Here is a 23,647-nt window from a genome sequence, read left to right as displayed (position 1 = left end):
GAGTCTAGTGCACCAGGTAGAATTTCATATTCAGCCTTGACATGCCTTCGACAAAGTTTCCTTAACGTACTATCATCCCAATCCATTCTGATGCTATGTTGTAGGGTTTGGTAAACCTTTTTCATCTAACCGTTCTAACCAGAAAATAATCCTAATCCTAAGTATATGAGCTTGGTTAATCAAGTTGGTTGAATTATTTTTCTAGTTGCTTCCCCTGAGTCATAGCTTAGATAAGGTCTATCTAAGTAATGGATTTGACTCTTGGGAACCAAGTAGAGATTTGGTTTAATTGGTTTGGTTAATTGTTTTATTTGAACCCATGCTTGGACTTGACTTCTAACATTTTGACTGATTAGAGACATGTATGATTTGTTTGTTTTGTTCGGTTTATAGCCAAGCCCCGATTTGTTGTATACGGCTAGTTGTGATCCAAGTACCATATTTGGACACTTGGATCCCATTTCGAACCTTTCAAAAGTTTTCTTGAGTCGCTTTACTTGACCTTTCAAATCGAAATTTTCAACTTGAATCGAAGTTCCGACTTGAACTTGGTTAGTCGAGTCACTCAAGTTAACTTGTTGCTTAAGGTGGTCTATTTCTTTAAGTAACAAGTTATTTTGTTTTTCCGATTTTGCTAATTTTTTAAACAAACATTTAACTACTTTAAGCAAATTAGACTTGGAATAAATCGTTACCATATTTGGATCTTCCGATCCGGGGCTTCTCTCGGAATCAAGGTCGATCTCGGACTTGTATTCTTCTTCAGACTCAGAGTCGGAATCTTCGTTTCTTGCCATAAATGCAAGATGGCTCGAGTGCTTCGTTTGTTCCTCATCGGATTCGTCGGAAGAAGTTTCGTCCCATGTCGCTTGAAGAGCCTTCTTCCGTCTTGTCAATTTAGGTCTTTCTTCTTTCCGATTTGGGCATTCATTTTTGAAATGCCCCTTCTTGTTGCATCCATAACAAATCATTTCTGATTTGTTTTGGATCTGGTTCGATGGAGTCTTTTTGGTGCTTCTTCTAAACTTCTTCTTAGTCAACAGTCTTCGGACCATGTTGACTAATTCTTCTTCGTTAGTTGAGTCAGAGTCTGACTCGTTTTCTAACTCAATCTTCGTTTTTGATTTTGTCTCCTTGCTTGGCCCTGCATACAAAGCAACACCTTTTTCGCCATGACTCATGTTAGATTGCTCGTGTAGTTCTAATTCACATAATAACTCGTCTAACTTAAGAATTGAAAGATCCTTAGAAACTTTGCAAGCATCTACAATTGATGCCCACAAAGCATTCCTCGGAAAGACATTCAAAGCGTACCTTATTGTGTCGCGATTTTCGAGATTGTGTCCGATCAGGTGAAGACCGTTGAGGATGTCCTTCAGTCGAGCGTGCAGTTGCGAGGCCGTCTCTCCAGGAAACATTTTTATATTTAACAAATTGTTTAAAAGTAGATCTCGTTTGTTTACCTTCGAGTCGTCCGTTCCTTCGTGTAGTTTGACTAGCGAGTCCCACAATTCTTTGGCGTTGTCGTAGGGACCAACTCTATTCAACTCCTCCATCGTGAGCCCGCACTGAATGGTATTGATTGCTTTATAGTTCAGTTGTGCCTTCTTGATCATCTGAGGAGTCCATTCTTCTGGTTCTAGGGTTGTTCCGTCCTTCATTGGGGGAGTATAGCCTTTCAAAACTGTGAACCAGAGCTCAATGTCAGACTTTAAGTAGCACTCCATCCTATTCTTCCAGTAACTGAAATTCTCTCCTTTGAATAGTGGAGGTCGGACCGTACTATAGCCTTCTTGATATGAGTTCAACATCCTTGCAAGAAAAAGTTAAAAAACAAAATATTTCCAAGACTTTCGTCTTGGAATTAGTAGTGCTTGAAGAAAAAATATTCTAAAAGGAAAAGAAAGAGTTTTAAAAATGCTTTAAAAATCGGTTAAAAAATTTCAGAGCTAACCAGCTCTGATACCAATTGATAGATCATTTGGAGCGATAGAGGGGGGGTGAATATCGCGCTTTTTTTAAAACTATTCTTTTCCTTTGTAAATCAGAAACGTGCAGCGGAAATAAAAAGGAGATAAAGTATTTTACTTCGTTCGGAGTCTAGCTCGACTCCTACTCGAATGCCCGCAGTCCTTGATCGCACCGATGGGCAAAGCACTAAAATCCTTCTTTCCAAATTCCTCGGAAAGAAGCGAATCGTACAGATACAAGAATGTTAAGATAGTAACACACCTATTATCTTATGTAAATTAAGTGCAATATAAAATAAGTATACCGATAATAAGATTTAAAAGACGAAGCTTGGCCGACACGAATGAAGTTGCTTGCTGAGATCGTAGGCGTGAGCAGCTTGCAGAAGAGCACCAAAATTGAATAGGAAGTTATCTCTTGCCTCTGACTTCGAGCCTCAATTTATAAGAGTACTGGAGGTTCGGTCGACCGATCCCTTTTTTCGGTCGACCGAACCAGCTCCATTCCTTCCTCGCTGAAGACTACAGCTAGCTCGATCTGTCGCAGTAAATGCTCATGAATGGTTCAGTCGACCGAACTTATTTTTCGATCGACCGAACAACCTATTTCCCTGTTCGTCGAAATCATGTGAGATCTTCATTAATGCTGCAATTAATTCTGATTGGATCGGTCGACCGATCAGCCTTTTCCCTTTTCTGCTGATCGATGTTTGTTAACTTGGTCTGTGCTGAGTCACCAGAGATCGGTCGACCGATCTTACTGTTCGGTCGACCGATCAAGCTTTGATCGGACTTTGACTTTGATCTGGTCTGAGTTGTTTGCTTTCTGATTTTGTCTGTTATGCTTTGTTCAGTCGACTGAACCGCTGGTTCGGTCGACCGATCCAGTCTGACCTACAGCACAGTGTTAGAACAAAAACTTCCTGCAACATAGATGTTAGCACACAGCATAATAATGAATGAGTAATAAAAGAACAGTAGAACTGTTCTTGATCTCAACTTGGAAACCTTCCCGGTTTCTTCAGTTGGATTAGCGACCTAGGGTTGTTCTCTTATGGAACTCGACCTCACAGTCGCTCCTCTAGTTTGTTTACCTCAACCCACCTGCCAAACTTTGATCCTCCAGATCTAGTTTGGACTTTTCACTCAGCCTTGATCGGCTCCCCAGGACTTTTCCTTCGATCTTCGGCCCTCCAGACCTCTCGATCATACCACCAAGCATTGGGTCCCCTTGACCTGCTTGGATTTGCACCTGGGTTCCACGATCTGCTAAGATTTCTCCGCCTAGCCTCCAGCTAGGGCTTTCCCGGTTGAGTAAACATCCTGCATACTCAGTCAACTTGTTAGATCACAACAAGACTTAACTTGAACCTTTGACAACATTAAAACTCAGGTTTTTTTCTGGTGCAGCTTGCACCAACACTTTGTTCTTCTCTTCTAGATTGGCGATGGTGCGCCATTTTCGTGTAGAAGCCAGATCGAGTTTTTGGTCTTAAGTCTTCAATTGAGCCTCGATCTGGCTCAGCCTATTGGTCTGCTCGGCTGATTTCTGCTGCTACTCCGCCAGAAGTTGTTGGGCCTTCTCCAACTCGGTCTTCAGACGAGCTGATGGTCCCTGGGAGGGGTCTTCTCCAGAGATTTTGAGCTTCTTCAGCTCATTCTCCACTTGTGCCAGCCGCTGGCATATAGCGATATTCTCCACCTAGTACTGAAAGCAAGTGTTAGAGCCGAGCAGAAGTAATATTGCAGTCTATTAAAAATACTAACCCTAGTGGATATCTCCAGATGGCTGTCTGCCAGTGCGCCCGGAGGTTTCAAGGCCGTTCATGCCCTCGCCTCCTCCCAGATGCGGGCGAGCCGACCTCTGATGAATACTTGATACTATGGAGAGCTGGTTGGTCGCCTGGCGCCAAAAGATCCTCGGTTGGCAGGCGAAGGGTGGTGGTAATGGATCGTCTCCCGCTTGGCGCCGATTGGGCAGAAGCAGAAGGGCCAGACGCCAAGGCAGGAAGGACTAGAAGGATAGCGGATCGAGTTATCCTCCGCCTAGCCGGAGGAAGGGAGGTGATGGGCTGTACGGGGAGCGGCTCTTGTTAGAGTGTATACTGAAAGCCTAAGCTTTTGTAGACATTTATTTTGAATAAAGAATCACATTTGGTCAAATTATCTACATTTGTTTGTAGTTGTTCAATTAATTTATATTGTAGATAACATAGTATGTGGTGTCACATACAGAAGATAATGTTATCAGTACCTTATAAATTATAAACAGTAGCTCACGACCAAGATGGAAAGGAACAAACCATTGGAAGGTCGTAGTGTAATTATGTATTAGTTTATCTTAACTATATAATTACACTAGTACACTTAAAGTGTATTGAGTAGGACCATTAGAGGTCGTTTCTTTTATACTGACTTTATAAAGGAACAAAGACCTCAGTTATTATGGAAGTGCGTGCTCTTAATCCTAATATAATAACAAGCACATATATTTGATATTTATTTCTTTAATTTATCAATGGGTGAGATTTAGTTTGATAAATCAATAAGCCCGATAAGTTGGGAAATGATATCACTTATAGTGTGTGTTGATTATAAAAGGAAACTGTGTCCTAGAAATCTAGGCTGAGAATGTCCTCAAGAGGAACTCATAAGGATTGTCATGTTAAACCCTGCAGGTGGACTTAGTCCGACATGACGATAAGGTTGAGTGATACTACTCTTGGACTAAGATATTAATTAAATAAGTTGTCAGTAACTCACTTAATTAGTGGACATTCGATATCTTAAACACAGGGAGACTAACACACTCATAATAAGAAGGAGCCCAAAAATGTAATTTGGGATTGGTGCGGTAGTTCAATAATAGTTCTCTAGTGGAATGAATTATTATTGATAAAATTAAAGTGTGTGTTCGGGGTGAACACGGGATGCTTAATTTTATCGGGAGACCAAAACTAATTCCTCCTCTTGGTCCATATCGTAGCCTCTTAGTTATAGAGTACTATACCCACCTATACCCACCTTCATACCCATGTTGTAGGGGCCGACCAAGCTAGCTTGAGAACCAAGCTAGGGCCGGCCAAGCCTTGGTCCATGGGTGGCCGGCCCTAGCTTTAACCCAAGCTTAGGTGGCCGGCCCTATTAAAATAAAAAAGAATTTTAATTTTAAAATTTTCTTATGTGGAAGATATAATTTAAAAGAGAGATTAAAAAAAAATTAAAATATCTCTTTTATAAGTTTCTACAAAAGATTAAGAAAAGAGATTAAATCTCTTTCCTTATTTGTAGATTGAAAGGATATTTTATTTTTCTTCTTTGTAAATTATTCACATGTTGAAAAATTAAAATTATAGAAATTTCTTTTTATCAACCATGAAGGGATTTTAAAGGGAAATTTTATTTTTTAAAATTTCCGGAAACAAATAAGGAATTTTAATTGGTTGATTGAAAATTGTCTTATTTGATCTTCCATGAGGTGGCCGGCCATGACATGGGTAATTAGGAAATTTTATTTAATTTTTCTTAATTAATTCATGTCAAGGAAAGTTAAGGAAATTTTATTGTAATTAAATTTCCTTATTTGCCAAAGCTAAGGATTATAAAAGAGGGGGTTTGTGTGCCTTCAAGGGAATAACTTCTATTCTTTTTCTCCCTCTTTTCTTCCTTGGTGTGGCCGGCCTCTTCCCTTTCTCTTCTCTCCATCTTTATGGCCGAACCTCTTCATGCTCTTGGAGTCTTAATTGGTGGCCGGATCTTAGCTTGGAGAAGAAGGAGAGAAAGCTTGTATCCCTTGAAGCTTGGTTGGTGGAAAAAGATCTTCATCCTTTGGAAGTCTTGCTTGGCCGAAACTTGAAGGAAGAAGAAGGAGGTGCTAGGTGGTTCTCGTCTCAGAAGATCGTTGCCCACACAACGTTCGAGATTAGAAGAGGAATACGGTAGAAGATCAAGAGGTCATTATCTACTAAGAAAGGTATAACTAATATTGTTTTCCGCATCATGTTAGTTTTATCTCCATGTAAAAATACCAAATACAAGAGACATGTGATTCTAGTTTTTCGAATTATTTTTCGAAGTTGTGTTCTTTTGTTTTTTTCTTTTCCTTGTAATTTGATTGTTCTTAGCGGTTAACCTAGGGTTACTATAGGAAGGTTAAATATTTAATTTCCTTAAAAGGCTTTGTCTAGTCGGCGGTGGTTGCACCCATATCCAAGAAGGTCATGTGCCTCGCCATGCAGTACTGGAAGCCGATTTTGGAAATAGATATTTAATTGTCTTCGTGACCTAGGTGATTTGGATCGAACGTGTTAAGTTGTGTCATGGTCGGGCGGGAGGTCAAAGGCATTTATAAGATGTGTCGCGTCGCCCGTATCGAACCGGGTCTCCATGGTGGTGTACCAGGGACCAGGGGCCGAGTCGATTGGCTGGGTGGAACTTGCCATAGTCGAAGAACAAAGAGGTGGAAGGATTTGCTAAGGGAGTCGACGGAAGAATGAGGCAGGATCGACAAGGGGTTCACTAAATAGAATGACGGAATACCGGAGGGCAATGAAGGCCAAAAGAAAAGAAACAGAAGTTTAGATCTTATAGGAAAATGAAGCGTCGGAGGAGAAAGTTAGAAGTCGCCGGAGCACTGGAAGCAAGCGAAGTCGCCGGAACAGATGGTCGAAGAGTCGGAATAGAACGCGAAAAAAGAAGCGGCGGCGCTGAAGCTTTATAAAGACGGGCGCGACCGACCGGGGCCGTCCGATCTAGGGAACGGGAATCGGAGCGCACATCCGACTGTTGAATTCGAACCGCCAAACGTCACATAGGCAGTTGCCACCTCGGACGTGCGGCGACTACGCCAACGACACATGACGTCCTCCCACTGGACAACATTTAATGGGTGCGTACTCGGCCTTAATGGGAGTGATTTGCACGCATCATGAGGGGATTCAGACGGTGTCAGCATTAGCGGACCGACCCGCGCCTTTTTAAAAGCGGTGAGGAAAGATATCCAAAATATCCAAGTACAAAGACATGAAGCGTCGACCGGGGGAGAAGATCAATCCTATAAAGACCGAGCGGGATCCAACTCATCTATTAGCCGACCGACCAACCGTTCACCGGTCTACTTGTCTAGTCAGTTGGACTTGCAGCCTCCTTCGACTAGACTTGAGAGGGAGGCACGCGATTCGGTGGTAAGAGGAGGGGGTTCGCCCGGCAGAAGGTCAAAGTGGTCAACACCCGGCAGATGTTCGACCGGGGCGGGGGTTACCTTCCTGATTAACTGACCCGACATCTCGACAACTCGGCCTGGCGCCGAGTTTCCGACGCTTATAAGGCAAAGCGGGAAGAAACGGTGGCCGAACGTCCATCCCGCTTGGCCAACAGTAGCCACGACATTAAGCCGCGTGGGCATTCGCCTGAAGCCTGTCAGCCGACGGGCCTCCACTTGGCACGAGAAAGGTGCTAGCCGAGTGGTTACTCCGCTCGGCCCAGAAAAGGCGCTAGCCGAGCAGTTCCTCCGCTCGGCCTGGTAAAAGACAGAGGGAGCAGGTGGCGAGATCTTCCTAGGAACCAGTGTTGCCGACAAGAGGCATGGCCAGCGGCCTGGTTGGACAGAGAATCGTACGGTGGAAACTTCCACTGTCACATCAGAGATATGCTTGTGCTATTAAAGTAGGGTGTTAGGCGTACTTTCCTGACACGTCCATTCTAGGTATGCTTGGAGGAGCGTGCACATCTCGAGGAGCGTGCACACGCCTCTAGGGCCCCCAGACTTCAACGAAGGTATGTTTTTGAGATATTTTTTTACTGTAGCTACAGTTCTCGCTTCTTCTCTACTTCTTTCTTTCTGCCGGAGATTTGACTTGAGCGTCGGAGGGCCATCGTTGGGGAACCCCTCCCCGGCTCAGCACAGTGTTTGCAGGTCCACGACGGCAAGGGATCTACGTCTTTGGAGTCTTCGACCAGACAGCAAGAGCGCCACGTCCCCAGCGTCCATCGACTCAGTACTCGGACAGGATCACATGCTTATACCCATTCTTATTCCATAATATTATGATTCCCATTTTCATTCTCATTCTCATTCTTAGATATTTGATAATTACTATATAGTCGACCTTAATTCACAGGATCTATATCTATCACATTGTTCTAGTCGACTTTTATCCATCAACTCAAATCCATCTAAGTTGACTCAAGGCAATTATCGATCAACTCTTCTAAATAAGATTTCTATGATATGTATATTTATCCTTAATTGACTCCTTAATCCACTCAACCCATCAATAAAAATGTCAATTTTGAAATGGCTAACTCTAACCTCGTAGCACTTTGTTGATTGAGTTATTTAGCTATTAATATATATCTTAATTACTATGCTACTTGTCCTTTAAATGCCCCAAATTAACAACTCACTCCCTATCTCATCGTTTATATTTCACCTATGTACTTCGCCCTATTCTAATTATCATCGGCACTGCCTCTTTAACAGACCTTGAGTCATTGAGCTACACAAATTTATCCACACAGAGGCATGACTAAGCTCATCCAGTCACGAACTCCATGAATTTCATATGTATTATACTAAGTCGATGCATAATTATAGTGAACATCGACATTATTATTATTTGTTGTTAATCCAGCCATTCATGCATAATTGAGCATCCACATTAGAAATATAAGATAAGTGAACATCATTTAAACGGCCTTGTTAGGTATATTTAAAATAATACAGTCAATTCATAGTATCGTATGATTACACTAATGGCACTTTGATATGAAACAGTTAGTTTTGATGAAAATACTATAGGGTCATGCCTTTCTCATATTTAAATTAATTTTGAGACACTTTAAATCGATAATGTACTCTTCAATTATCAATTCATGATTCGATGGTCGTATCTTATTAAATTCAAAATCTAAGATCATAAATGAACTTGGATCTTGTCCCTCGGAATGATACGATGGTTGAGACGTAAATGTTTTTAATAAAATTTTAGGATCGAATTTGATACATCTAAGTATGTTATCCTCTATGTCTTCATCACTTATACTAATGATTATCTCCTATCTTTTTTTATATTTTGACCATTTGTACTAAAAATATTTCGTTGAGATTTATATTTATATGAATGTTAAGATTAATTTGTAAAGAATGTAAAATATTTCGTTGGGTCATGAATATTTGACCTTTCTTATATAAGAACTATTGTGCTAAAATAAAATGTCCAGAAGTCTATCATACTTCATCTCATGATTCGTGCTTTATTTTAAAAATAATATATAGGTAAATGTGCTGTAACTGGGATGAAATAGGTATGAATATCTTAATAATAAAATACCCTTATGCACCGCACCCTGGTGCATATAATTTTAGATAAAAGCAATACCTTCCAATGATATATTTTTTTAAATGATACAATTTCAACTCCTTTTAAAAAAGATTTTAAAACTTAATTACTATATAGTTTTCACAAAAATATTTGATAATTTAAAAATATATATTTTAACTAATTTTTTATATGTAAAATTAACTTTAGAAATATAGTTTTATTGGTTCAAAGTAATAAATTATTAAAAACATCATTTAATAATTTATAAAACAGTTTATTTTAATTTTAAATTATTTTTTACTATATGAATTCAGTACGGAGAAAATAAAACAACATTTTACGTCTTTTTTTCATTTAATCAAATTATTCTTTTGATAATAATAAAAATAAGTGCGCTGTTTTTTATTTTCGCCACTATTAACTTTAAAAAATGAACAAAAAGAATGATCCGAAAGTGGGAGGGTACATTTTAAAATATGGGAAATGTAGGGTGCCAGATGAATGCTGGCGCTGGTCACGGCTTATCTGCTTGCTTAGTCTGCCGTTGCACGACGATTTTCTCTGCCTAATTTCTCCCCTTCCTCTTCCGCCAGCATCTCTCTCGCCCGACCGGCGTCGTAGCAGTGACGCTGGCGGTGGAGCCCTTCGCCGTCTCTGTTCTTCTCTGGATTTTACCTTCCTCCTTTCGCTCTTTTGCTCTCAGTGGTGTTTTGTCTGCTGAACCTTCGCTGCGCTACGAAAAAGGAGTCTCCTTTCACTCCAAATCCGCTGCTTGTAGGATAATCGCGACTCTTCTCGAAGCCTTATGAGAAGAATCCTAACGCCGTCTCTGGATCTGAAATCCCATCCTAGCTGATCGCTTAAGATCGGAGTGAATCCTGTTCCAAAGGTAATTTTTTTGGTCGTCGCCTCTTGTTTACGATGGAACAGGTGAGAGATGATAGGGTATGATTAAAGATGTAGTTTACAGAATTAGGAGTAGATGGACCATGCCTACAATATCTCGTTGGTCTCTATCTTCTATCCCGTGCCAGAAGGATCTATTTGAGACGTCTCTTCTGCGGCTCCCCGCTTCAGGGAGCTGAGTTCATAGAAGACGGTCCAATAAGTTTGTTTCTGATTTTGGTTATAACTTTGAGACTGTGACCTGTTTAATTTCCACCTTCCATAGATTCATCTTTTGACTTATCAATTTCGATTTGTTTACTTTACTCGCCGAAGCTATTAATTTTTACCTGATCAAAAAGAGTTTCTGATTTTTTACTAAAGAATGCAAAGTTGGAACCTTTTAATGGTTTCCACGCTGGTTATTTCATTCTAGTTGATCATCTCTTTTGTAATCGCCACTGATATGTGTAAATTCGTGTGACCCAGGAGGAAACATTCGGATTTTGGACGTTTGGGGGTTCCATTGATTTTTGACAGACGAATTGAAGTGGAAGACAGCCAGGATGAGATGAAAGATGTTAGTCACATTAATGAACCTGCTTAGTTCCTGCTGGCTGCCGTCAGACCGATATGGCTATTTAGGTTCTGATGCTGTAGGTCGGCAGGATGGACTTCTATGGTATAAGGACAGTGGCCTGCATTTTAATGGCGAATTCTCCATGGCAGTGGTCCAAGCAAACAACTTGCTTGAGGACCAGTGTCAGATTGAATCTGGGCCACTGAGCTTGCTTGAATCCGGTCCCTATGGCACCTTTGTTGGTGTATATGATGGTCATGGCGGTCCAGAAACATCCCGTTATATCAATGACCATCTATTTCAGCATCTTAAGAGTAAGTTCCAATGTTCTGTCTTGAAAGCTTTGGCTTAGACTCTGCTACTTCTATCTACACAATGTTGATGAATTATTAATATGTGATTGTATCCCAAGTTTCACTAAACTCAAAATTTATTTTTATTATTAAAGAATTTGAATGTCTTTCTACTCCTATGGTAATTATTTGTAGTACAAATTGACTTGGATGATCCTTTTACAACATATTCTCTGCACAAAAGTCCAGAATAGGTAGTCTTATCAACTAGGAATCACTTCGGTGCTGAAACATAGCTTATGATTGTGTCTCTGTGCAGTTTATGTTTGCATGCCGATGATCAGAGTCCCCTGCAATGTTCTGCCTTTTTATAAACATTGACGTGTAAGAACAATTTGTTTTTTTTTTCAGGATTTGCAGCTGAACATCAATCAATATCTGTGGATGTAATACGAAAGGCATATCAAGCTACAGAAGAAGGCTTTACCTCACTGGTTGCCAAACAATGGTCAACAAAACCTCAGCTTGCTGCTGTTGGCTCGTGTTGTTTAGTTGGTATTGTCACTGGTGGTATGCTGTATACTGCCAATCTTGGTGACTCCCGTGTTGTTCTTGGGAAACTTGTCAAAGCGACTGGAGAAGTTTTGGCGGTTCAGTTGTCAGCTGAACACAATGTAGGAATTGACTCTGTGAGACAAGAGTTGCAGTCAATGCACCCAGAAGATAAACAAATTGTTGTGTTGAAGCATAATGTTTGGCGTGCGAAGGGCCTAATCCAGGTGATTAAATAATAATTTACCAACAGTAAATGACCTGAGTTCATGTAACATTTAGTCTCTTCATTTTTCTTCATATCTATGTGTTTAATTGTTACTACCCTGATAACCCACGAAGTTAGGTGGAGCCTAATCCATTAAACAAATGGCTAGCTACTTTATATATCCACAATAATGGCCTTTGCATATGCTTATGTGGATCTAAGTTGTGTATAACACACCAAGAAATTCCCTTCATGCTTACCTAGAGTTAATGGAGTTACACCTATAATATGAACTTTTTTGAGACTTACATCTCGCAAGTCACAAAAGTGCTAACTCAACTATGATACTAACTTATTCTAATCCATGCTAGCCTAAGAAGGTAGATGGAGTCCAAACCTTCCCAATTGGCCATCTAGGAGCAATTCATTCTTGTATGCATATCTCTCCACACAGGACTCATGTCCAACTAATGTGTTGCACTGGCATCTTGTATGCACCCCTAAGTGTACGATCCTAAATTTCTTTCTTTTTGTGATCCAAGACAAGGTTACTACTTTATATGGATGAGATTATATAAAAATATCATACCTTTGACTATGAATATAAGCTTGGGCCCTTCATTCTTGTGTTCTTTTGGATGATCTAGTGGGTAAAGGGCGGAGAGAATACTGCGTGAATCTCTGCCCTTACATGGTAGGTAGTGATTAGAATGATGGATGAATCCTCACTGTCATTACATGGTAGGCAGATAATCTTTAGATCATGTTGGGCAACTCTATATTGGGACAGTTATTTCAGTCTCTTAAGCTCAGGTAAGTTCAAGGTGTTCTTGGAGAAGTACGGAGAGTAATAGCGGATGAAGCAACTGCAACTGCAACTGCAACTGAGCCTAGTAAGGGGTTGAGACAATTACATTGGTTTTTGACCCTTAAATGTAACAAAGGTTATTGTTGAGTGCAGTGAGGATGAGAGTGATGGCAGTGAAAGTGGCTTTCATGGCCAGGACAATGATGTTGCAGATGATGATGTGTTTAGTATCAAGGCGGACATAAACAAGGGAGTTCTTGCATGCATATGGAAAACAATAATCGTACCTTATTATAGATAATTACCTATATAACATAGACTTTGATTCAGTATCTGATTCAGATGAGACATACATTGAAAGAGTTGGTGTGCAAGGAGTTTTGAGATTCAGATTTCAGAATAACTCTAGGTAAACCTATATGTTAGATAGACAGAAGTTACACAGTATATCAACACTACTAATTGCTTTACTTTTATTTTGACTGGCTGCCTTTTTTGAAGACCGATTGCTTGGTCTTGTTCCTATGCTATTAAAGCTCTTGAGTTCTTTGCTGACTCAAAAAATAGATTATCTATCAGACTTTTGTATGATATATGAGGCGTGGTTAGTAGGGAAGTTGTTGGATGATTTTGTGAAATGCTGCAAGTTCATCTTATGTTGCCCAATTTGGAGAGAATTCATCAGGGGCCTATGATTGACTTGGTGAGAAGCCATTATATTAGAAAGTGCAAGCTTCAAGGCATCTGCCTAATGTAACATCCTACTCAACAATCTCAGTAAATCTTGAACAAGTGGATTTAGGTTAGGGATAATCTAATATTGACTTGCCTAGAGATCATTAGCTCAGCATTGATCAAAAAGTTCCGAATAATAAGTATAAATTGAGGTTCCACATATACAATTTTCGAAAAATCTCAAAGCTGAATAATATTTCACAGTAAAAGTGTTATATTTTGGAAATTCAAAGGTTCAAATATAACAATTAGTTTCTTTCTTAAAGGCCAGGAAGACATAGTTGCAGAAAAATGGTAGTTGATAGCATCGTTTGCCCAAGCAATTGCTTGCATGAGTGAGAACAACATACCACCTGGGAGTCACATAAATTAGTTTTGCAGGGTGAACATATGATAAGATGTGGTTTTATAACTGATCCTATTGATAAGCTGATCATGTGCCCTGTTGAACAGATCATTCCACACTGGCGGTATAAAGTAGATCAACAAGGCCAAAAGAGGCAAGAAAGAATAGTGCGGGGTATGTTAATGGCTCAAAATAATAAGAACCTCTAGATATGGTACAAAGATGCACGAGAATAAGTTTGCCTTACTCCTATATGTTTGTGTACTTGATTGAAACATAAAAGTATGTGTGCAAAACTGAAACTTTGGCTATAAATCATCTATAATTTATGTAATTAACCGAATTATTGGACACATCCATTTCTGGTAATATATCATAATTTCACTGTTCTTATTGGTGTTTTTCTTTTTTAGTTTGGCCTACTCAAATGACTGTGGACTTGGTGTTCAGGCAGGACTCAAGCTGTTTGTTTTGCTTAATCAGTCTTGTTTTGAGTAGTGTCAGTTGCTATGTTTCTGTCGGTTCTAATATTTTATAATTTTTATCTGTATTTAATGAGGACTAATCAGGGCTGAGTATAGTGAAGTTCTGATGCATTTGTTTATTTGTCCTCTCTCCACTATTTGGTGCACATGTCGCTCATCTTTTCCTGTGAAGATGTACCTTTTTCTTTTGTTGGAGCATTAAGCATCCTCAATCAATAACACATTCTTCAACTTGTTAACTATATCAGTGTGGGAGCTTCATGATGTCACATCTATGTGGATTTGGATGCCACAAGATAGTTTTAAATTGCTGTTTGTTTGGTTTAATTGCATTCTCCTGATTCTGAGAAGACTCCTGTTTCACAACAGGAACTAACGTTGGTGGTTTCTCGTTTTTAATTTTTTTACATAAAATATTTCATTACTTGCACCTACCAATATACATTCCAGACGACATTTCCTCTTGCTATGTACAATCAATATTCGATACTAGTGATTCCTTTTCTCTTGAAGAAAAGTGCGTTCCATTTTCATTTCAAATAACTGAAATAAAACAAAAGCCTGGGTTATTCTTTCCTTGAAGTGCCATGTGCAATAATGATGGATTTTGAAGTGAAGGTGATTTGGAAGTGAAGGTGAAAGGGGTTGAGGGAGATCAAAGGCAAGAGAAATGATTTAATTGATCTGAATATTGTTACTGAGAAAATGTAATTTAATTTATCTAAATTCTGTAACTTAAATTTTTTTTAGCTGATCATAAATAATTGGGACTAACATGGCTTTAGAATGATGATTGCACGTGTTTCATGATTTATATTGTTTATTTGTCACAAGCAATTAATGGATCTTTGTCATGACCATTCTTTTGTTTGCAGACCATCTATGTCATGTAATCAACATAGAACATTGCAAATTATATTCTTTTTAATTAAATGTACTCTTCTTCTTCTCTTGTTTATATAGGTTTCTAGGTCAATAGGCGATGTCTACTTGAAAAAGGCAGAATTTAACAGGGAACCATTATTTGCAAAGTTCCGGTTACGAGAAACTTTCAAAAAGCCTATACTCAGCTCAGAACCATACATTTCTGTGCAGCCATTGCAACCACAGGACGTGTTTCTTATATTTGCATCAGACGGCCTCTGGGAACATCTCAGCAACCAAGAAGCTGCTGATATTGTTCACAATAACCCTCACAGTGTACGTTTCCTACCTATAATTTACACTAGCATTCATTTAAGACAGTATATAAGAAGACAACCATTTGCTTTCATGAGGCGATATGTGCTCTTTTGAACATTGTCTTATTGGGGGTAAATTTGTATTTTCTAGCCAAATTTTCTTGTTAACAAACAAAGTATTCTTCATAATAAATGCAAATTGCATAACAAACTTGTCTGACGTGTTAAAATCAGTAAACTTTGTCATAGTTTAGGAATAAGTAGTTTGATCTTCTTGTCTTATTGGGGGGGACAATTTTGTACTTTCTGGTCAAATTTTCATGCTTGTGATAAACAAAATTTCTTCACATAAACGTTGAATTGTATAACAAGCTGGTTGGGATGTGTTAAAATCAGTGAAATTGATTATTTAAGAACAAATAGTTCGGACCTTACTGACCATGTAGTTTCAGGGAGACCTATGTATTCAAGCAGGCTAGAATGAGTCCTTTAATATTGTGGGTAAAAAAGGTTCATAACAACTACTCATTCCAGTCGATAAGATGGGTCACATTCTTCCAATACGATTTCATGCTTTCCTTGTTTACTGTATCTGTTGTATCCTCCTGATGCTTGCACCAATTCCTTCATTGCCGAGTCTCGAAGGGGAGATGCCATTAATCTCCTTTTTCTTCCTCAAAGTTTCACTGTTCCAGTTCTTGTTTTGTCTATCCTTTAGCAATGATCATGCGACGTGACATTATCTTTAAACTTGCACAATTTCCCTTCTGTCTCACTTGTTCATTTCCTAAATTCTCTGTGATTACTGGCTGGATCCTGACTTGAAGCTCAAAAGCCTAAGCTGATTCAAATTCTGATCCTTCAACTTCTTTTACATAGAAATTGTTTATAAGAAGGGCCACTAACTGTAAATTGCACAAATCCAATGCTCTTCTGATTGTCTTGGCACTTTTCTTGTTTTTTTCCTTGAAGAAGTTACCAGATTCCAAAGATGTTACATGTCACATGCCAGAATGGCGTGTGTGATCGGAAGCTTTCATGTGAGAGGGAGGGAACTCAAAGTCAACTTTTTTGAGAGGAGGAAGCTCATGAGTTGGTTGTTTTTCATTACCCTCACTCCTGCTACAACCATTTGCTTACAAGTGAAAATAGAATATTGTTCAAAAACAATCTCAATATCATATCGTGATAAAGTGATTCAAAGAAATCCCTATATGTAGTGTTCCTGAGAATATCAGCTCATTTTACCATTCTTTGGCATTGTTACTTGTCAATACTGTCTAATAACTCTTTAATTCCTGAGTTAGACAACATGATCCTGATGTTTTGTTTAAGTTGCTTCTTACATGAGTATAAACTCCTGCAGGGAAGTGCCCGGCGACTCATCAAAGCTGCACTTCAAGAAGCAGCCAAGAAAAGGGAGATGAGATACTCTGACCTACAGAAGATAGACCGTGGTGTTCGCCGGCATTTCCACGACGACATAACTGTCGTCGTTGTGTTCCTCGACTCCAACCTCGTTAGCAGGGCCAGCTCACACCGGGGGCCTTCTCTGTCGATAAAAGGGGGCGGAATCACGGTGCCTGCAAGCTCCGCTCCCCTGTCCCGTATACAATACCCGCCTAAATCTCAACCTGTTGTTGCTTCTAAGTAAATGTAATCCTCAGCGATGTAAATGGAGGAGAGGAGATTTGGATTGTGCCTGTTCTAGCAGACGTTAACTGCAGACACATTCAAGTTAGTTTATCGTTGTTATAATACTGATAGAAATGTTCATTTTTTTTTACCTGTATTCTTTCCTATTTAATAACTAAATTATGAGTAAATTAGTGAGTGGTTGAATGATGAAGTTTGTTATTGTTTAAGAAACTTTATTTATTTTTTTCTTTGTATTTTTGCTCGGGCAACACAATTCCAATAAGATAAAAATAAAATAAAATTTAACACTGATTTCCCTGTTTAGTAAATAGGGCATAAGTGATAATCCCTTGATATCCATATTGAATAAATAAAATATTTAAAATATTAAAAAGTAAAAGATAGATATTATTTTTTTATAAAATTAAGATTATTATTATTATTATTATTATTTATTTTTTACGTGGATCATGTCCGGTTCAGCCAGGCCGAACCAAACCTTGCCACCTAATCGGAGATGCGAATTGAGCCCGGCATCAATACAAAGACGGACCAAATCATACGCGGGCCGGCCCAATCTGCAGAAGTTTTAAACCGCCGCCAAATAGTTATATATTTTATCATCGAGCCGATCCACGCCATCTGATTTATCTCGCCGATATCAGGTTTGTCCCTTTCTCCTAAAGGATCCCCAAACAAAAGGGAAGGCCAAACCCTAGACAGCTCTCGAGGGTTTCTCCGTTCCTCCACCGTCGCTCCCCTCGTCGCGTTGGCTAATCGGAATGGTATGCTCTGCCCCTCCGTGCGTCATCCTTCCTTTATCTCTTTATTATTGCATCCTTCTCACGTCAGCGTATTCTGTCCACTTGCAGGCGGATTCTCCACGCGGAAAGTATGTGCCGATCTTGTTTTTTCCTTTCGGATCGTTCCTATTTTGTCTTGGTTATTTTAGTCGTCAGATTTTGTTTGTGCCATGTTTTGATTCATGCTGCGATTTGTGGCTATCTATTTTTTCACGCTTGGAATATGTGTGATGGTTCCTTTCTCAGTAGGCGGTTGATGATTCAGATCCCCTTTATAAAGGACATGATTATAAGAAACTTCATGCTTTCTCCTCTCGCTGCGAATTATCTTTGACGCACAAGTCTTATCTAACTTAAGAGGAAGTATATATGGCAACACTTACCTAACTAGGAGTTTTTGGATTTTTGGTTCGTGAACTATATAGTAATGTTGGTGTTGCAAAAAACAACTCTGATACCAAGCTGAGGTACGATGAGACAGGTAGAAAAGGATAATATTAGTTCTCTTATAGACTTGGAATTCTTCTATTTGCTTTTTCTTTGCTTTCTTCTCATGTTTCTCCTTCCTCTAGAATTGCTCTTGTCGTATGTGCAATTATCTTTCTCCTCTTTGTATCATTGTCTGGTTCTGTGTCAATTAGGTAAGATAGTCCATATATTGAAGTTCATCACACATTAGTTGGACTATCATTAGTTGTAGCATTAATGAAGAAAGCCTTTGATCTTGAGTAAGATGTGAAAAAGCTAATGCAGGCAATATGTGGTCAACCCATATAATGCATATGCAATATGTGGGCATACATGATCAGTTTTAAAAATATTTATATCAATAAAAATGACTAATATATACAAAAATAAGTATATTTTGATATATCTGATTTATCTTTTCACACAAAAATGTGTGATCATATGATGCATGACACATGGAAAACCATGTTTTTTTAACCGATATGTAGACTGCATTTGCCATATACTCCGTTGTGTGATCTTTTGTCGAATCTGCTAGGTTGTCGCACATGAGGCCCAAGTGGTGCCATGATCTTGAACAAGATGCATTCTCTTGTTACTCAATGTAACATTGTGATTTCTTTTTTATGCTTATTCTAGAAAAAAAAAGTTAACACTATCTAACTGGTTACTTGTGGTTGATTTGAAATCATCCAACTATCTTATAAATTTTATTTTCTAAATGAGTGACAGAACACATATAATTTAGCAAACACTTGTCAATAAGTGAAATATGAAGTACTTATGCAACAATCTTCCAAATTTGATTTGTAAACTGGGTTATCCTTTTTAGGAAGCACAATATCTTTCAACTTTTCATGTTCATCACAATCCTCTATTTATTTGGTAGTGCAGAGGCAAATATCTAGGCTTTCCTATATCAACATCAGCCCTTGCTGTTCATCTATGAGGTGAATATCTTGAAAATGCAAAACCGCATACTGGAGTAGTCAAATCAAGGGCAGAGACAAAAATATCGGGCTCTGACTCACACCACATCGTGTGCTTATTTTGCTCTAGCAATTAATTAAATTGAATAGTGCTCCTCCTGAGTCAATGAAATTATACTGTGGGTGATAATTGTGACTTTTGTGCACATAAGCTCTAATCTAATTTTTTTCATGAGATGACTAAACATATAGAAATAATTTATCATTTCAGCAAAGAAAGTGTAATCTAAGGACATCGTTATGTCATTCATTAGATCAGTTTATAGATTTACTAAGTATTAGTAACAAGTTGGATATTTTTAAACTAGCTTAATTCTAGCTTGAGGACGGTACAAATGGAGGGGTGCCTAGCTTTGTTTGACCTAAATTAAATTTCCTATCCACAAAAGGTTGGAATGTCTAAGAAACAAGATGAAATGCTTAGAATTTCTCTAGGATACTCCCTCCACTGTCGGTATTTTCACCCATTTGGCATCTTTTTATGTTTTCCACATTCCTGTTTAATCACCATGATTAGTTCATCACTTTTCGTCTTTTCACATTTAGGATAGACAAATCAACAGTAGGGAATATGCTGATATATATATTTTCAATCAGAAGATAAGGGTACTACGCCTGGTTTGGAAATGCTTTCCAAACTGATTAGGGTCGAAACTCTTGGGGGTTAAATAAGGTATTTTAAAAATGTTGATATTACCTTAAACTCTAAATACTGCATTCACATTGAAGCGTGCTTTCGAAAACTAATTTCCCAAAGTAGTTTGTAGATATCTCTAAAAAATTAATATCAAAATTAAACCAATAATAAAATGTTATGATTGAATAATAAACTATTCTACATATACTGTTACAGTATATATTGCAACAGAATATTAAATAATTAAAAATATGATGCTGAAATTCAGATTAGTAGCACAAAAATATAAACTATTATTTATAATACTGAGCAAATCATTCTTAAAGATAAAACTATTTTAAAATATGATTTACTAAATTATAAAATTCATTATTTAATAATATAATAATAAATTTTTAAATAATGTTTTTAGACCAATGGATAATATAAGTAAAATAATAATTCAATCATTAAGATATTTATATTTTAAAATAGTAATACAATTTAAAATATTGCACACATTTTATGTTAATAAAAAAGCCAACAAGTTGAGATGCAAATTATGTAATTTATTTTAATTTTTAGCTATATATTTAATTTTAATTGTTTATTATGTAATTCATTATGTGGTTACGAGATGTGATGATGTTGTGGGTGTTAGCTGCTGGTAGATAAGAATAGACCTTAGGAGATATGTCTTCCTTTTTCTACAATGTCCTTTGCGCTTAATATGTCATCTGAGTGGACAGTTGGAAGCAATCATCATCTTTGTAAACATAGTAGTTTGCATCTTATTCATTGTTGTATCCAACTCTCCTATGAGTCCATTTGTGCTTTATTTCCATAATTGTATTTTTCTTTCACTACTTCTCTCTTTGAATATCCTTGTAAATGCAATCACTAGACTTAGAATAAGCATTTTATATATATACTCCAATGGTGCTTTATCCCTCATTTTTTTACCATGTCAAACTCTGCTTATTGCTTTCTTAGGTACTCTCGTTCGCCATCTCCTTACAGAGGTCGCTCCAAATCAAGATCTCCTCCTAGGGATTTGTCTCGCTCAAGATCTCGGTCTCCTCCACTTAGGAATCGAGCAAGATCTCCCTCTGGAAGTCGTGACAGGTTTATGTTTTCTCATGTTGAACTTTAAGTTCTTGTGGTATGTTTTATTTTTCTGTTTGATATCTATTCTCAATGCCAAATTGACTGCAGGGATGAGGCAGTGAATACTGGAAATACTCTTTATATAACTGGTCTGTCATCCAGAGTTACAGACAGGGATTTGGAACATCACTTCTCTAGGGAGGGAAAGGCATGTTGATTCTGCATTCTTTATTTTCTATTTTCAATAATTATCATTGTGTAAGGCCTTGATTTCCTTTTCTTAGGTTGTGGGATGTCACTTAGTTGTTGAACCTCGGACACGAGCTTCTCGTGGTTTTGCATTTGTGACTATGGAGACTGCAAAAGATGCTGATCGTTGTATCAAGTACCTCAACCAGTCAATCCTCGAAGGACGGTACATAACAGTGGAGAAGGTAGAATTGTTCCATACCTTTGTTGACTATTATAGTGTGGGGCATGGCCTTCTCATTCTTTAACTTGGAGATTCTTTGGTAACATTCAGAATTTGCGTCAGATTTGTTGGCAGCATCCAAAGATGATGTGTTCATCAATATCAACTTAACTCTCACAGCTTGATGAATGGCCAGCTTAACAAATTTTCCATGCATCAGATCAACTAAACATATCAAAAATTTCCAACTTAACAACTTCAGCATTCTTCTTCAACTCTCACCACTCTCACAACTAATCAACGGACATTACCAACTCATACTTGGACTTAATGGTACCTCATCTGTGGCATTCAGATACGGCTGTTTGTCGCGGCCTGATTATGTTTCTCTAAGCCTTGAATGCTTCAGTTAATATTTGCTCGAGTGGCCAAGCTGTGTTACCCTTGGTCTTTTTGGTAGATCTATGCAACAATACCTTTGTTGTATAAAGATGATTTACTGAGTTTGGAGGTAAGTGTAAAGAAATAACCTAGTTTCTTGTGTCTTTTCAGTCAAGGAGGGGGCGAGCACGGACACCTACACCTGGAAAATACCTTGGCGTGGTTAGCACGAGAGATGGTGAGTTTATCCTAACTAAAATTTGATCAGTTGCTATCTTGAATTTATCAGGGATAACTATTCATGTTTCTTACAGTGTTCAACTATCATTCCTGAAACACTCAATTATTTTTCTCTAATCTTGATTCTAATGTGTCTCTGACAGGCCGTAGAGGTGAGCGAGACAGATACTATGGAGGTTACAGCCGTGATGAGTATGGCGGTGGTTACCGTAGATCTCCTAGACACTCTCCTTATCGAGGTGGGCGAGATTACTCACCTCGGAGATCACCTTATTATGATAACAGGTACAGAAGAGGACGATCAAGGTCATTTTCTCCTTATGGTTGTAGAAGCCCAGAGAGAGCATCCTTTGGGCGTCGTGTTAATGGCTATCCTCCACGTTAGATTTCAAGCTTGGACTTGATTTCGGTTGCTTCATTCTGCATCTAATTATGTTCTATATTAAGAGCTTTAAGCTTCAGGGACTTGCGCTGTTCTAGCTGTTGACTTATCAATTATCTACTGTATGTTGACAAATATTGATTGCGTCAATATTGCCTGATGATATTGTGGACATTACTCATGGTAAGCAGTTGGTCGTTTTAAGAATTTTGAGTCATTTGTGCTTTCCCGTTGCTACAATGGAGAGAAGTCAATACCACACCGAGAAATTTTTCTTAATGGATTTCAGTTTTTCGGTATGCATAGGTCGGTCCATTTCATTTTTTTCCATTTTACTGTGTCGAACGATTCCGAGTCGAAACATGTTATTTAGTTTACTTTTGTTTTGGTTTGTGGAAAGGAAGAAAAAGTGGTGGTGCCCTGATGGTGGAAGAGGCTTAATGAATTAGTGTTTGTTCCACTTAACTAGAATTGAGTAGATAGGTTTTTGCTTTTTTTGATAAGTTAGGTGTTTAAATTTCATCTGATTAATTTTGGAGGTGAATGTTTTTTTTGATTTGTCTATTAGGTAAATTTGAATACAGTTTATGCACATTCATTGGTTGGTTTTAGCAAATTAAAATTGAAAAGTAATTGATTTTGTCCAACATAAGAACAAGAGATTCAACTAGTTATAACTCCTTTGAGATGTTAGTGATGAAAAGTTGAAACTCAAAAGGTATGTAACATACTCCCATCTTCACTTTTTCAAAATTTATGGATTCATCGTCAGTGACTAGCAATCCGACAATGTAGGCTTCTAGCTTTCAGGTTTAGAATCGACGCAATTTATGTTCTATTCTTGTCATGGTGAATGGGTCAAAATGTAGGAAGGAACCGAGAACACAAGCATCTATTTATTTTTGTGTTTAGCAAAATCACAAAGCATGCACTCTTCAAGAATCAGGCTATTGAGGAAGGGAGCATTATTGGTGGAGAAGTTCATTACTAATTGTATTATTTTGGATAGTTAAGCAAGACACTGTCCATTATGGCGAACCGAACCCCTTATATTTGTGGTCGATTGATTGTCTACTTTCTTCTCAATTTGCATTAGGTCACTAGATTTCTGTTTTTGGCTCGATAAAATGCTACTTACAAGGCTCTTCCAACACGTAGGATCAAAACATTTATGATTTTGTGCGTTCTTCATGCTTTTTCTCTTACTTGCAAAGTATTTGTGAAATTATCTAAGTGAAGAAAAGAT

General features: G+C 38.2%; 2 protein-coding genes across 2 annotated transcripts; both read left to right on the top strand.

Annotated features, from left to right (window-relative positions):
- The first annotated feature begins 9,796 nt into the window (after nt 1–9,796).
- On the top strand, nt 9,797–17,210 carry LOC122024561 (probable protein phosphatase 2C 60). The gene is made up of 5 exons (XM_042583219.1): nt 9,797–10,181; nt 10,667–11,071; nt 11,462–11,829; nt 15,148–15,384; nt 16,732–17,210. Exons 2-5 carry the CDS (start codon nt 10,756–10,758, stop codon nt 17,017–17,019), a joined length of 1,209 nt encoding a protein of 402 aa, XP_042439153.1. The 5' UTR covers nt 9,797–10,181; nt 10,667–10,755; the 3' UTR covers nt 17,020–17,210.
- A 433-nt stretch (nt 17,211–17,643) lies between these two features.
- Nucleotides 17,644–22,578, top strand: LOC122024562 (serine/arginine-rich splicing factor SR45a-like). The gene is made up of 7 exons (XM_042583220.1): nt 17,644–17,788; nt 17,876–17,895; nt 20,873–21,004; nt 21,095–21,194; nt 21,271–21,420; nt 21,951–22,017; nt 22,163–22,578. Exons 1-7 carry the CDS (start codon nt 17,786–17,788, stop codon nt 22,402–22,404), a joined length of 714 nt encoding a protein of 237 aa, XP_042439154.1. The 5' UTR covers nt 17,644–17,785; the 3' UTR covers nt 22,405–22,578.
- The last annotated feature ends 1,069 nt before the right edge of the window (nt 22,579–23,647 follow it).

Source organism: Zingiber officinale, chromosome 9B, assembly GCF_018446385.1.
Source record: "Zingiber officinale cultivar Zhangliang chromosome 9B, Zo_v1.1, whole genome shotgun sequence".
Lineage (NCBI taxonomy): Eukaryota > Viridiplantae > Streptophyta > Magnoliopsida > Zingiberales > Zingiberaceae > Zingiber > Zingiber officinale.
The sequence above is the reverse complement of the archived record's forward strand: the minus strand, read 5'-3'. Positions and strand labels throughout refer to the sequence as shown.

Bases quoted from the DNA above. Each gene is read 5' to 3' on its own strand.
- LOC122024561 (XM_042583219.1), top strand. From the start codon at position 10,756: ATGTTAGTCACATTAATGAACCTGCTTAGTTCCTGCTGGCTGCCGTCA. The intron at 11,072-11,461 runs GTAAGTTCCAAT...TTTTTTTTTCAG, and splicing joins TCTATTTCAGCATCTTAAGA to GATTTGCAGCTGAACATCAA. The intron at 11,830-15,147 runs GTGATTAAATAA...TTGTTTATATAG, and splicing joins GTGCGAAGGGCCTAATCCAG to GTTTCTAGGTCAATAGGCGA.
- LOC122024562 (XM_042583220.1), top strand. The intron at 17,896-20,872 runs GTATGTGCCGAT...TTGCTTTCTTAG, and splicing joins GCGGATTCTCCACGCGGAAA to GTACTCTCGTTCGCCATCTC. The intron at 21,421-21,950 runs GTAGAATTGTTC...GTGTCTTTTCAG, and splicing joins GGTACATAACAGTGGAGAAG to TCAAGGAGGGGGCGAGCACG.